At 41.3% G+C, this 14991-nt stretch overlaps 1 protein-coding gene across 1 annotated transcript in view; it reads left to right on the top strand.

Moving 5' to 3' along the window:
* The first annotated feature begins 2112 nt into the window (after positions 1-2112).
* Positions 2113-14991, top strand: part of DYM (dymeclin) — a 207783-nt gene continuing 194904 nt past the window's right edge. Inside the window, exons 1-3 of the mRNA XM_085043464.1 lie at positions 2113-2245; positions 12972-13056; positions 14035-14213. Of these exons, the coding sequence (XP_084899590.1) occupies positions 14074-14213 (140 nt within the window). The 5' untranslated portion in view covers positions 2113-2245; positions 12972-13056; positions 14035-14073. The remainder of the gene's footprint in view (positions 2246-12971; positions 13057-14034; positions 14214-14991) is intronic.

Below are 14991 nucleotides of genomic sequence, written 5' to 3'. Positions count from 1 at the left end.
CCAACAAGTTAATTGAAAAACAAATTTTAAAAAATGCAAGTATATGCCAAAAATTCTTAAATAAAAATTAATTCATTTTACGTTGCTGATTGTTTTGATGGGCCTGATCCAGAAAAGAAATGCAATTCTGGCACGTTATATCGCACATGATCAGCTGCTAAGAATGTCTAAACTGACAATAAAGTTAAATTCTGATCTAGTAACACAATATGCTGTTATTACCCAGATGTAGCAATCGTGTCCCAGCCAGAATTCAGGGAGCTGTTTGACATGCTGCTGAGGTTCAATCCTCAGAATCATTCCTTCATGATTTCTGTACAATGCAGAACATCACTGCTGAAAGAACAGTGGCTTCAGAGGTTGCAGGTAGAGGAAATGAAGAGAAATTTAATTTACACTAAGATTAATATAACCAAATCTCCTTTAGTGAAAAATAATTCTGTTCCATTAAACTAAGATGTGAAAGAAGGGATTATCTTCCTTGTGCAGTTTTCTGATTGTTAGAGCATGCACACTGAGCCAAATCACATTTTGGTTATAACAGACTGCCATTATTCCTGTTTTCAGTGAACCTGGCTGCAGTAATTTAATTGAAAAGGTCTCGAAGGCCATGTTTGCCACAGTGATTCTTTTGCCTTAGAAATGCTTTTAGAGAGTAATGTTGTACCTTCCTTTCACTGTTGTTTTAGAATCACAGAATGATTTGGGTGGAAAGGGACCTTAAAGCTCATCCAGTTTCACCCCCTGTCACGGACAGGGACACCTTACACTGTCCCTAGTTCCTCCAAGCCCTGTCCAGTCTGGCCACGGGATGACAGTAAAACATAAATTATTTGACATGTGACTACATGTGTTTATACAGATGTAGCCATGTGTTTATAACAGATGTAGCCATGCTTGTTTCTGGCGTGGGTATTGCTGTACAACTCCTGTTTTTGTGCACACAGCGTTTTATGGAAGTGCTGCTGACCACACGCCTCCCTGATGGGCACAGCCATTGCCATCAAATGCTGTGTGAGCAGGAGGCCAAGCCCCATGCCAGGACGGTGGCTGTAACGTGGCAGTGTTTACTCAGGGTTACACCCCACCTGGGCAGTTTGCAGACGTGCTGCTGGCATGCTCAGCCCGGGGACAGGGACATGTGAGAGCCTGGCTGGGGATTCGCTGTCACACACCATGTGGAATGTGGGAATAAGCTCAGGACCACTTTGAGTAGGGTTTCCCTTTTTATGAGCCAACGGGTACTTTGAAACCAGCTGTTGATGGCACAAACCCCACTTTAGAGATGAAGGTTACAATTGGATAAACAATGATTTAAAGCAGCACGAGGGCAGGATTGGACCTGGTAAATCCTCCTGCCCTCAGGCATTCACTGTTGGTCCTATTTTCTAGGCTTACCTCATGTCCTGCTGAAAAGGTGGGATGCAGAGTAGCAAATGAGAATGAATTCCAGAATAGTGTGGGTTGAAAGTGAACTTAAAATCATCCAGTTCCACCCCCTGCCATGGGCAGGGACACCTTCCACTATCCCAGGCTGCTCCAAGCCTCAATGTCCAGCCTGGCCTTGGACACAGCCAGGGATCCAGGGGCAGCCACAGCTTCTCTGGGCACCCTGTGCCAGGGCCTCACCACCCTCACAGACAGCAATTCCTTCCCAAGATCCCATCTCTCCCTGCCCTCTGGCACTGGGAAGCCATTCCCTGTGTCCTGTCCCTCCATGCCTTGTCCCCAGTCCCTCTGCAGCTCTCCTGGAGCCCCTTTAGGCCCTGGCAGGAGCTCTGAGCTCTCCCTGGAGCTTCTCTTGTCCAGCTGAACACCCCCAGCTCTCCCAGCCTGGCTCCAGAGCAGAGTTGCTCCAGCCCTGGCAGCATCTCCGTGCCTCCTCTGGCCTGGCTGCAGCAGCTCCAGCTCCTTGTGCTGTTGTTCCCAGGGCTGGGGCAGCTCTGCAGGTGAGCTCTCACCTGAGCATAGGGCAGAGGGGCAGAATCCTCCCCTCCCTGCTGCCCACGCTGGGCTCAGCCCAGGGCAAGGGGAGCTTCCATGGCCTTCCCGCCCGTCACGGACTACAACTCCCGTCGTGCCCCGCGCGTCGCCCCGCGCGAACTTCGCGCACGCGCAGCGGGGCAGCGCCGGCGACGTGGAGGCGGGCGGGGACCGTGAGGGGCCGTGAGGGGACCCGGGAGCGGCACCGGCCGGGGCACCCCGCCACCGACCCCACACCGACCTCGGGCCGAGGGCACGGACGGTAAGCGCGGCCTCGGCGGTGCCTTCGAGGGGCACGGGCGACGGGGAGACCCGGCGGACACCGGCTCCGTAAGGGGCCCCCGAGATCCCCCGGTTGCCCCGACGTCACCGTTCCCTCGTGGCGCGGGCCCGTGTCGCGATAGAGGAAGGGATGTCTTGCGTAACTCGACACCGGCGCTGCGGAGAGTTGCTGGGGCACCGGCATCAGCCTTCTCCCCGCCCGGGCTTGGGCATCTCCAGGGGTCCCTCCCAGGGTTCCCGGGGTGTACCTGTGTCCCTTAGGGATCCAGGAATAGACCCCTCGCTGGGACCCCTGGATGTCCTTGTGTCTCTTTGGGATCCAAGGATCTCTGCTAGGATTCCCAGAATGTGCCTGTGTCCCTTTATCCAGCCCTGAGTGTTCGCTGACAGGGATCCTGTGATCCCTCAGGGTCCCTGGGAGGTCTCTGTGTCCCTTTAAATGCGCCTAGGACTGGAAATCCAGACGTTCATACCCGTATTTTTCTTTCGTGCTCTTAATGATACTTACTGTTCATGATTAGATGATAAATTGGCTCATTTTCCATCCTGTTCTTGAGAAACAGAGGCTTTCTTAGTGCTCTGCAGCATCTCAGATCTGCTGGGGCTCACTGCCTCCTCACTCATACCACATTGTTTTAATACTTATGAATGATAATGTTTATCAAAAGTGAGGCATATTTTACTTTAAAATTAAATTTGTATCTCACCTTAATTACCAGGCTATGTATTGCCTCATGTGCCTTCATGCCAAGCACTGTTTGTTTATTTATTTATTCTCTTTAATCTCCAGTGCTGGGTGTACGGAGTTCGTGGGGCTGTAATCTGATTTTTTCCCTCTCCTGTGCCGAGGGATAACAGGCTGGGCTGCAGTTCTAATCGTTGTAGGTATTTTCAGAAGTAAGTAAGCTGTTGATATTTCCAGCACGGATCACTTTTGGAGTGCAGGGGAGCAGAAGGAGGCTCCTGAATGGTTGGGTCCAGTGTCCCAACCCAGGGTTGTGTAATCCCACGTTGTGTCAATTCCCAACTGAAAAACGTTCAGAGTGCTCCAGTTGTGGCAATTGAAAAGTTGTCATTGCTTGTTAGATTGCCAGGAGGTTGGGAAGGCCTCATGCTGTCCTTTCTCTTCCCACGTTGCTGCTGCATCAGCAGAGGCCCGTGGACAGCCCGGGGAATGATGGACCCAGCTCAGCACTCTCACCTGGCTGAAGCATCCCTCAGCTCCTCCTCTTCCAGTCCTGTGCTGATGTTTTGCTAGCAGAGCTTCTAATCACTCATATTTCCAGCTAAATCAGTAAAGAAGTATTTATAGGAAATTATTGCTAAACTCAGATGGCTCTGGTGCTTCCTTCCAGTGATTTTATCAGATTAATAGGGAAGATTCCAAGATCACGGAATGGTTTGGGAGGGAAAGGACCTTGAGGATCTTCCAGTGCCACCCCCTGCCATGGGCAGGGACACCTTCCACTGTCCCAGGCTGCTCCAAGCCACATCCAGCTTGGCCTTGGACACTGCCAGGTATCCAGGGGCAGCCACAGCTTCTCTGGGCACCCTGTGCCAGAGCCTCACCACCCTCACAGCCAGGAATTCCTTCCCAATATCTAATTCAAACCTGCCCTCTGGCAGTTTCTAACATGCTGTGTTTTTAAGATGCTAAGATGTTATTAACATGCTGATGACTGACAAAAGTCATTGTCAAAATAGAGCAAGAAATCCTGTTTGATGGCTGATGAACTGATATCAAAGTAGATGATTAATGATTTGAACAGTATTTTTCAAAGTGTGTTCTCTAGAGTAGGAAGTCTGTTGCACCTTCAAGTAATCCCACACCCTGGCAAGGATAATTTAATTTGTAGTAGATCCTGAATATGGGTGATATAAATCATGATGTGTAATATAACACAAAATTATTACACATACAAAGCAGATTTGTCTTACTGCATAACATGCTTTTTTATGCTGTAGATGAATCTTCAGCTGTGAGAAACTTTAAAAGCAGAGACAAGTAATCCTCTTGCAAAAATACGGTTAATGCCCAAATTGAGGAAGAGTACAGATACCAAAATAGTTGTACAAGCTTTGAAATAGAGCAAAATATACCAATGTTGAAACAAATACAGACCTTTTAATGAAGTTCTGAGCATCTGTTTGGAGCTTAAAATGTGGTTGAATTATCTTCTTAAAATATTACTTAGGCCATTAGGCAGGTTTTACTTACATCTGATAGTGAAATAGGGAGGAAATACTTGTATGTAACAGCAATCTTAACATGTCTTCCATAAAGAAGCTACTTAATTTATTAAATCATGATAGGTTTGTTCTGACTTGTGTCATAGCCAACCCAGCAGCCCCGTGTAATTATGGTAGAAACAATGAATTACTATAAATTGATTTTTAGGTAGGTATACGGAGTTTTTTTTGTTCCTTTTTAAAGGGTGACAAAGTCATCAAAATATTCTCATATTGAACAAAATTTCCAACTATAATCCATCACAGATTATCAGAGAGTTGATGTAAAACTGTTTTTGAAAACCAGTGCTGTGTTTGTGATACTAGAAGTCTCTTTTTGGCCACTGGAAGAAAATAAGGTCAAACCAGTAATGTTGGTTCTGACATGCAGTATATTCTTAAGCTGTAAAGTCAGGTCTCAGTATGGGTTGTGCATGTTCTTGATTTGCTTTTTTTTTTTTAAGCTCCAATATCCCTTTGATATTCTTGTTTAAAGTTCAGTTTGTTGTTCTCATTTTATAGTTCCAGCACACCTGTCCTGCTGGCAGCTGGAATCTCACTGGTGAGAGCAAACAAAACCTTTACAGAAATACCTGCCTGCTGCAAAGAGTGGAGATGGTATTTGAATTTTCACTTCTTGAAACTTTTGAAAAATGTGTTATTTACCTGTAATAGTTTTGTAACAGGTGTAGAGCCTTTTACACAGAAATTACAAGGTGTGCTTGACCCAGCCTTCTTCCCTTCTGACAGTGTTTACTAATTGGATTAAAGAATTTATTTCTGCATGTACTCCAAAAAACACTAGCTGTGTTTGAGTGCTGACCTTTTCTTGAGGTGTTGGAATGTAAGAGTAAGGATAGAGGTAACTTTTTTTATAATTAAATTTTTGTATAATTGCCCCCACACCACCTCTCCTCCCCTCTGCAATAGGATGTTTTTCTAAAACTGTTGCTGTCATTCTGCTCTCAGATTGGCAAGCTTGGTTATTATACTTACTTCATAATATGTAGGAATTTCTACAGAAAAGTGATCTTTATAGTTTTTGTAGCTTTAAATGTTAACTCTTGATAAATTATAGAAGCTTTTGAGCCTTCAGGGAAATTTGGTGTAACTGCTGGCATTAAAAGTGAACAAAATTGAGGACTTCCCTAATAGATCTTGTGGGATTTTGTATTAATGCACTAGAGAAATGTTTCGTTGCATAAATTTATTTGTTTGTAAATTGGATAAAGAAGTCCTTAGATGCTACAAATGCTTTTTTACCTGTAAAAGTTAAGTAGGAGCTCTGTTAATTTCTTAACAGAAAGGTGTTTGTGGGATTCACATGCGGGATTCAGCAAAAGCTTCCTCAAGAGGTTTAACATGTACCTGCTGCCCTACCCTGACAAAATATGGTGACTGAGGGGATAGGGGACAAAAAGCTTCATATAGGTTAGTTGTGTGACTTAAAGAGTATGTGCTAATGGAAAGGCCAACACATGCTGAGTGGAAATATGGTAATTTTGGGGTTTAGTTTGCCACAAGCCTGTATTTGCTTATTGGTGTTTGGGGCCAACACATAACATTTTTTAGAGCACTCTGTATCGGAAGTTTCTGTTGTGAGACAAAAGGTTGAAATAGCATTTTTGTGCAAATTTTTTTCATCTCTTATAACTTTAGAGAGAGGCAATTTGAGCAAGGTTGTTTTCTCCCTCCTAGGAGTCAGTAGTTCCAGTTCAGGACAAGGCTGTGAAGGTGACCTGTGAAGGTGACTAGTAGTTCACTTGAAATACGGTATTTTGAGATTAGTAACTGGGCATCTTGTTATCAAAATTAGTAGATTTGGTGATCAGAAATTAGCAGATTGGATGGATCACCAGTAACGTGGAGGTTAGAGACTATATATTGTTATAAGGGGTGTATGAAAATATATTACTTTTCTGAGATGGCACTGAGAAAGAAGATCAGTATATCTCAGGCTCATTTGTAGAATTTAGGTTATCATTTTTCTGTCATCTCCTTTCAGAACACTATTAAAATGTGACAAACTGTGTAGGGTGAGCTGTCAAAGACAATAGCATTGCTTGTTGAGCACTTTGGGGAAGCACCACAACATCTGGGCTCACTCACATCTGAATTCTTGTGCATGAAATACTCTGCCTCACCGTGAAGGTTTTGAAAAATTCCTCCTTCACTTGTAATCAGAACAACTGCCCCGTAGGTGGGACATGAAGGAAGCAGATTGTGCTTTTCAGAATCAGGCTTTTATTGATGACTGACTCCCATGAAAATGTTGTGGAAAAGGAACTGGAGCAGAAAACACAGCATCGTCACTAGTTTTTTCAGCTGCTTGCCTTCCCTGTGAGGGGCCTTCTTTGCCTGCAGTAAATCTATCAAGATTAGTCACTTCTACTATGTGCAAGACTCTTCAGGCTTCAGTGGAATCCAGAAGGACCATACTGATGTCACTGCACTGCAGCTTGATTCAGGTTCTTGCTGTGGAAGGGAAAGGGACTAGAACAGAACAGGAGAACTGAAAGAGATGCTGTGTTTGTTCATCCAGCTGAGTAAACAGTGGGCAAGTCAGATAATTTATGCTGAGAGCTGCCTAAAGACCTTAAGATGGGGATTTTTTAAAATTGTTGTTGTTCTTAGGGATTGTGGGGACCACTTAAAAATTCTGTTGCATTTCTTACTGCTGTCCAAAAGTGCTTCTATCTAGGCAGAAAGGTGCAAAGCTTTATGGGAAGATGTTTTGGTAGCTGGTGAATGGTTAGTGTGCTGTGCTTCTGCAAAAAGGGCTGTATCATAACCACAGACAGTAGCCATCAAACTTGGTAGTATCTGAAAAATAGTGGGTAGAGAAGAAATAGAAAATTATCTAGAAAGCTATGAGAGATGGTATTGGTCCCCAAGGTGCAAAGACAGACCCCTTCATGGTCAACCAGGTTCTCTAAAAGAGCTCATACTTTGTGTTTTTCACAAAAGCAGCTTGCTTGTCTGCTGCTTCTCATGAAACCAAGTTTTTTGTGGTTTTGAGGGTTTGTTTTTGGTGCTTTTTTGGATATGTGTTTGAACAGTTTCAATGTGGACTAGTAAAAGGGGTGGGTGAAGGAGAAAAGAGTAAAAGGAGTGGTTGCCAAAAAGACAGTAGAAAAGGGGAGGAAAATTACAAATCAGTGAAAAGTAAAGTGAACAGAAACAGTCTTTCCTGTGTAACTCATTAACTTATAAACAGTAGGAAACCTTTTTAATTGGTCACGAAGGATGCATTTATTCCATTCTGAAATGTCCCAGGCTGCTTGTTTGTAGCTAACTGGTTTATCAGAGAAGGTGAATTCTTAATAGAGGTTTGATAGTATTTGAAGATTGCCAGGCATTAAATTATAGCTTCAATATTTTGACTCATTAACATAATTTAAAAACAAAGATTGTTTCATTGCTCCTCTCTGATTTAAAATGGCAACAATTCCTAAAGTCTGAGGATTATAAAGATATTTTTTCTGCAAGATCCTTTTTACCAGCACGAATTGTTATTGCCAGGTATTCCTGCATCATTAGTTTTGCGTAGCAAAATCTTACCAATTTAATTGGTAAAACCAAAATTCTTACAGTTTTTTACCTATTTTTATGTGAAAACTAGTGAATGATCTGTTGTTATGAAGGAAGTATTTGCATAACTGCTTTTTGTCTTTGTATAAAGATAAAATTTCATTTCTTGGTTTTTTTTTTTCCAGTCTTGATAACACCAAAACTTCTCCAACACAATTCCCCAAGCAGTGCAGGCGAATAAACGCTTAATGTGCATGGAAATCTGCAAAATTGCCCAGAGAAGCTGCGGCTGCCCCTGGATCCCTGGAGGTGTTCCAGACCAGGCTGAACAGGGCTTGGAGCAATCTGGGATAGTGGAAGGTGTCCCTGCCCATGGCAGAGGTGGAATGGGATGGCCTTTGAAGGTCCCTTCCAATCCAAACCATCCTATGAATCTGTGAAATGTTACTGTAACATGAGTAGTCAGAATTCAGATATATTGTGGGGAACTGTTTCAAATATTGGAGCTGAACAATACGTACTGTTAATACAACTTCTGTGTTTTCTGCATATCATACATATATGATACATATAGGTTGCAGTTGTCTCATAACTCTGTGGCAAGCTTTATCTTAGGATTTTGTGGGATGTTTTAATGTCTCATGGGTGAAAGGTGGTCTGAAGCCTGCAGTTCTTGGACACAAATACTAATCAGCCAAAACCCTCAGTGCAGTGCTTTGGTAATACTGAATGAGCAGCATTACATCTCATGTTTTCATCTTTACAATGATTCTGGCTGCTTTGCTTGGAAAGAAAATTATGTCAATTTGCTTTAGTTCATAAAACTGCAAACTGTAAGGGTAACCAGAGGCCTGCTATGTATGGAAATGAAACTTTTGTTATGTTTTCAAATGTTTTCAATATTTTCATGTGGTTGTGTTAAAGACCCAACCTAGAGACCAGATCTCAGATGGCATAGTAAAATCATGTGCTTGACCATCTCAAATTCTTACGCTTTAAAACAGTCACTTAAAAAAATCCCACAGCCATATGTAATCTATATTATTCAAGTTATCTGCAGACTCAGCCAAACTATCATGGCAAGCATATTTTTGAAAGGGGAGCTGGCTGTACTGAACAGAAAAAATTCCAGCATTGGCAATTAAGTTGTGAGACCAGTAGGAGATACAATCCTGAAAGGAGCTCAAATCACTGGTCTAAAATTATTTAAATAGAAGATGTAGAGAGCATGACAAGTTTTTTCCCAAGTTAAACAGTACACACCTGTACCTTGAGTTATGCTTAGGAGCTCAGACATGGCATCTATGAATTGCTGAATTGCTTTTAACTTTCTTTCAGAGGAAAAATGATATTCTTGTAAACATTGCTAATAATTAATATTAAAATCTTTTAGAAGAAACAGTAAACTAGGGGTTTATATCTGCCCATAGCAATCTGAGATTGGAATGAATCCTGATGTGCAAAACAAGCTCACTTGTGTTGCTCTAAAGTATCTATTGCTGCTTCATGGAGCCAAGTTCTGGAACTAAACAGATGCTGGATTTAATAGAGAATGACATTTGCAGACCAGGCTATCATTCTTTGGGGGTGTAATAATACTGAATTAAATGAAATGAGTTGCTAATAACTTGTGTCTGGTTTGGTGTTTGGTTTTTTGGTGTGGGGTGGCAGATAGGTAGATTGGCTTATTTTTTTTTTTTTAATTTTATTTTAATGAACCATGCATTTATTTAGTATATTTCAAGGAAAAAGAAATTAGATTTCATTGGTAATTTATTTATTAGGGTAGGGTAAGGACTAACTTACCTGGATTGAAAGGGAATTTCCTTTGATTTGGTGTTTCTTGGGGTTGTCCCACTTCAGCATGTGAGGGAGCAGAAGCTGTTTAACCTTATGTTTTGCAGTTTCTTTGAGGTCCCCTGGATCAGGCTGTCTGTGCAGTGGGACTTTTATGGAAGTCAAGTGTAGGAAAATCACGAATAAATAAATAAATAAATGTTTTAAATACTGCTTAAAGCACACTGTTGTAATTGTATTCCAAGCACTGTCATACCTTTTATGTTGTCTAAGGACTGGAACCTCTACTGCCTTAACCAGCATACAGGCATAGAGGCAGTGCCTCTTAATCAAAAGCAGTGTGCAGATTTAAGTGGTTACAGGTTTTATTTGAGTGATCTTTTCAGCTAAAGGCAGCTGTTTCTAAAAGAAACATTTAATAGTATGCTTGAACGTGATTTAGGGTGGTGACCGGCAGTTAATTTAATGTTATTTAGTAGCAGCTGTCTTGGAAATATGTTTGAGACCAAGGGTAGCATGTAACCAGCTAAGTTAAAGCATTGGGGTTAATCTGTTACTGTTGTTAAAATGCCTGGAAATTAAATGTTGATTTTTGTTTTTCTATTTTAAATTATTTTTAGACATTTTTCCTGTAGGATATTCATGAGCTCTGAAAGAGAGACTTGTTTCCTGGGTCACTTGATAGCTGGAGTTCCTTAGAAATATCTTGCTTATTTAAAGCAGGGCCTGTGGCTGTTCAGGTTGTAGGAGCTGAAGGTGCTCAAGCTGCATCCTGAAGTCATTGCAGTGCACTTCATCAAGCTTTAGGATGAAACAAGTTCCTAATGGAAAGAGTTAGCTTTGTATGTTATCTCAAGTGTGGTCATCTACAGGAAGGATCAGTAGAACTTGATGACATTTTTACTTCAGAGGGGTAAAGTGACTGTAATGTACTTAGAAGAGGAAAGAAACCACAGAGTATAGCAGAGAGAAAAATCTGTATGTTTGTTTGATTGCTCCAAGATTTGGCTCTTGAAAGAGTTGAAATCAAAGCTTGCCAAGTCCCCTTTATCTACAAACTACTATCAAGTATTTAAAGCTCTAGCTAGCAGGTGTATTATTTTGACAGGTCTGGATGACTTGGTGTTTATTTCATTTAGATGAAAAAATAATCAGCTAGTGCCTTGTTTTTCTGTTGCATTGAGGAAGGTCTGTGGAATCAAACATGTTCTCTGCAGTTTGGAAGGAGCTTGGGCATTACGGCTGGAGGACTCACAAGGGGCTCCATAGCTTGTCATGTTGCTTGAGAGCGTGGCTGTGGCCAGGGAACTGGACACATTCTTGGGCACTGAGATTTGACACTGACTCTGAAAACAGACAATAAAATTTTGCTAAGACTTGCTTTTGAAGTCCTCTTTGTTTTGGATTTGTCTTAATGGAATTGAACCTGCCGGCATGCTGTAAGAAATCTGGAAAGCGGACTCCTTTTCAAGAATTCGCTTTCAACTTGTTCCAATTGCTGTCATATTTCTGAGAAAGTGGTTTAAATGGGGGGCTTTGGGAGCTGAAGCAAGCTGCAAGAGTAGCTTGTAAATGTAGAATATGGTGGCTCATCTTAGGAGAATGGGCTAAGGATTTTAGGACCTGTTGGTGTTCTGGCATGGAGAACTCAAGAGTTCCACGTTAAGGTGGAGGGATTTGAAGGCAAGGCTCCAGCTGCCTCTTGGTTCTCTTTGCCATTAGTTGCTTGTCTTGGAGCAAGTAAGCTGGAAAACATGAGCAGAGAATGGGAACTTGAAGCAGACAGAGACTAGGCTTGTCTTTACTCCAAGAAATAAAGATTTAAGTGCAGGGCCTTTAAGTCATTTAAAGGCACAGGGAAGGGGCTTGAGTCAAAATATAGGTCCAGGGCCGACAGCATCACTGTTGGCTTTTGCAGTAGTTGAACATGCTGCAAACACGTTCAGGCTGGACATGGCTTGGAGCAACCTGGTCCAGTGCAAGGGGTCCCTGCCCCTGCTAGGGGGTTGGATGTGTTGAGCTTTAAGGTCCTTTCCCATGTTGATGCACAAGCTGAATCTTTATTTTTCTAACTAATGATCCACCAGATCCAGCAGATATTACACCAGTTGGTTTTTCTTCTACTTGATAGCTTTAGTGTTGATTGGCACTTCTTCAAGGGTAGAATACACTGGTTGTGGGGATTTTTTACTTCAGGGCAGCAAAATCTGTGCTCAGTTAAGATGCATTCATTCTGTTCTGTGAATAAGCATTCAACCAAAGTTCTGGGAATCATCTTAAACTAATTGCATTTTATAATTCTTTAATGCTTCTCTACAGAATTGCCTTGCACGAAGTTTCATTTTCATTCATAGGCTACTTCAGATTTCTTTTTCTGCAGGTAGTCCCTGTGACAAACGTGGCTTGTTCAAGTGCTACAGTGTCTCCAGAGCTTTTTGCCAAGAGAGGTGTACATGAGGTTATAGGTTACATCTCCCCTTTGGTCAGGTGCAAAGGGAGGTGGTATAAACCCAACTTCCCCTTCAAAAACAAAGCCCCCTGGGTGCATGTTGGTGGAGGTACAACAAATTGTTGTAAGAGCAGACTCAGGATCAGTGTTAAGTTCGATCTCGCTGTGTCCTGTCTTCTAGAGCAGAAAACAGCGATGGTGGAGGATGGAATAATGAAATGGAGAGGAGGAGTGTGGAGTGGTATATTTCCAGCTTGTAGAGTCCCCTACAAATAAAATTCAGAAAAATAAGCACAGATTTCCCTATTTTTGTAGGATTTCACATTTTAAAGAAATTGCTTAATATAAATATAATATAAATACTTAATATATCTTATATTCTGCTCTGTGGCTATGCTGGCCTTTTATTGTTTCTGACATATTTGGGTACTATGTATTTCCTCTAAATCTCAAATACGAATTCTTTGGAGAACTTCCACTATGGCTGCTAACGTTTCAGCTTTTTGTTGCATCTCTTGTTTGTTTTTAAAAAGTTTTCCTCATATTTAGAGAGTTCTTTTTTAATACTAACTGCTTTTAGAATTGTCTGTTCTGGAAGTAATTGTTACTTCGAAGTTGGTAAATTCCAGGAGTATCAGTACTGTTCTTACTCTTGTATTTGATATCTTGTATCTGATACCTTGTATCTGTATCTTTGTAGAGCCAAGGGAAGAGTTGCTGCTGGGTAGTAGCTTCCGTCTTCTGATACAGCTGCACCTGTTCTTATGTCTTATGCCAGCTCAGGAGTGAGTATTTAGGTAACAATAAATGTTGCACAATGCTTTTATCTTGATGGGGATTCCTTTTTTTCATACAAACTTTTAAACCTATCAGTCACAGTTATTTTGTCCCAAAAGGTGGAAGATTATTGAAGCTCATACTCTGGAGATGTGGGGTGCTTGGGATCATACCTGGCACACATCGTGGGGTTATTTTTTCTTTAATTAAATTGTTTATAAAGATGAGAAGCAGCATGAGGAATTCAAAGCTTCTCATTGTTCACACAGATCAAGTACAACACATGTAGTAAGAGGGTTTGGAGTGCCAACTTCTGCAGTGTTCATCAAAAAGTGGTTGTATTTCTGATGTGTCCATTTAATGGCTTTTTCCCCTTGAAGTAGTTGCCCGGAAGGAGCCACGTTATTTTACAGAGATCAGGAGGTTCATGTATGGTGAGGAGTACCTTTGCTTGCTTGATAACAGCATGGTAAGAGCTGTGCTTACTCTGGCAAGTCAGGAACTTCAAAGGTGTAGATCACTGGTGGCAGGCAGGAATTACCTGCATCTTTGCAGAAGTAGTAATTTTCTATCTAAGCATATTCAGTTTGAAAATGTATTTTTGAATAGCATGTCAACTTGACACCCCTGTTAAATTTGAGAATTCTATGGAGTTTTGCCCACCTGTTTCCCCATGACTGGCAGCTGTGGTACTGATAAAACTGTGCTGCAGTGTTCTTGCTGAGTATGATTTATTAAAATACAATGTGATAATGACGGAAGTAATAGCGCAGAAATTTTTATCTTCCTTCGCCAAAGATGTTATTGTCCAAAGTTTGTTGAAAGGAAATGTTTCTAATTTATTCCTATGCATCTGATTTCTACAACTCAGTAATTTTTCAAGGGAGTGATATAAAGCTTTACTGGTGGCTAACTCAGGGTTGGCATACTCCTTATTTGTACAAAAGAATTAAAATGTTTCTTTCTTCTTTTTTTTTTTCCTCAAGGAAATGAAATTTTAAGAAGAGATTTGCCAAGTAAAGAAGATGGGTGCAAATAGCAGCAGCATCAGTGAGCTTCCAGAAAATGAGTACTTACAAAAACTGTCAGGATCAGAGTCCATCTCTGAGAATGACCCATTCTGGAATCAGCTTCTGTCTTTTAGCTTCACCACTCCAACGAACAGGTAAGAAGATGTTGAAGAGCTAACTTTGATAATATGTTTATAGAAGGGACCAGTCTGAAAGCAAATGAATCGTTGTGTTAATTAGCACTGGTTTAGGTAGCAGAGGAACAAGTGCGTCTATAAAAGATGTTGTTGTTTCTAAGTTTGGAGGTGTTTTCCACCACCTCTTCCATTCTTGTGGGTTTATTTCTTCTTCATAATAGCTGTAATTGCTATTCATTCTCCTGGGAAAGATCAGAAATAAGGTCTGTAGTGTTGGGGGCAAACTTTTTTATCTTCCTTGTTGTTTTAGGAGGCTTTCTTTTTCTTTGGTGTAGCCTTTGGGTTGAGTGGATTTGCTGGAGATTCCAACATTTGATGTTTTGTCTCAACTTAGAGTGATTTGTACTTCTTGCATGATTTAATTGTAGGTTAGCTTATGAGTTGCTTAGTCTGTATAGCTTTTTTTCACACTCACTTGCATTTAAAAAAGAAATTTGATGTCCATTCACCATAAAGATATTTTCTAAACATCTAAAGTTCAAGCTTTCAATGCCTTTTCACTCCAGAAAGTGGTGTGGATATAAATAAAATCAGTATTTTTTAGAGGATCCATAGCACGTCTCCAGAAATAGAGAATTTAAGTTGTTGTGATTTCTGTTAACCCACCTCCATTGCTAAATTCCTTGGCCTGTGTGTTGATTATCAGTCTTATAAGAATAATATAATATTAATATCTTCAGGTGTTGCTTAAACTGTTTTTACGGTTTACAGTGTAAAACTGTTGCTTTTCTGTGAG

Source organism: Lichenostomus cassidix, chromosome Z (assembly GCF_008360975.1).
Source record: "Lichenostomus cassidix isolate B80296 chromosome Z, HeHo_3.0, whole genome shotgun sequence".
Lineage (NCBI taxonomy): Eukaryota > Metazoa > Chordata > Aves > Passeriformes > Meliphagidae > Lichenostomus > Lichenostomus cassidix.
The sequence above is the reverse complement of the archived record's forward strand: the minus strand, read 5'-3'. Positions and strand labels throughout refer to the sequence as shown.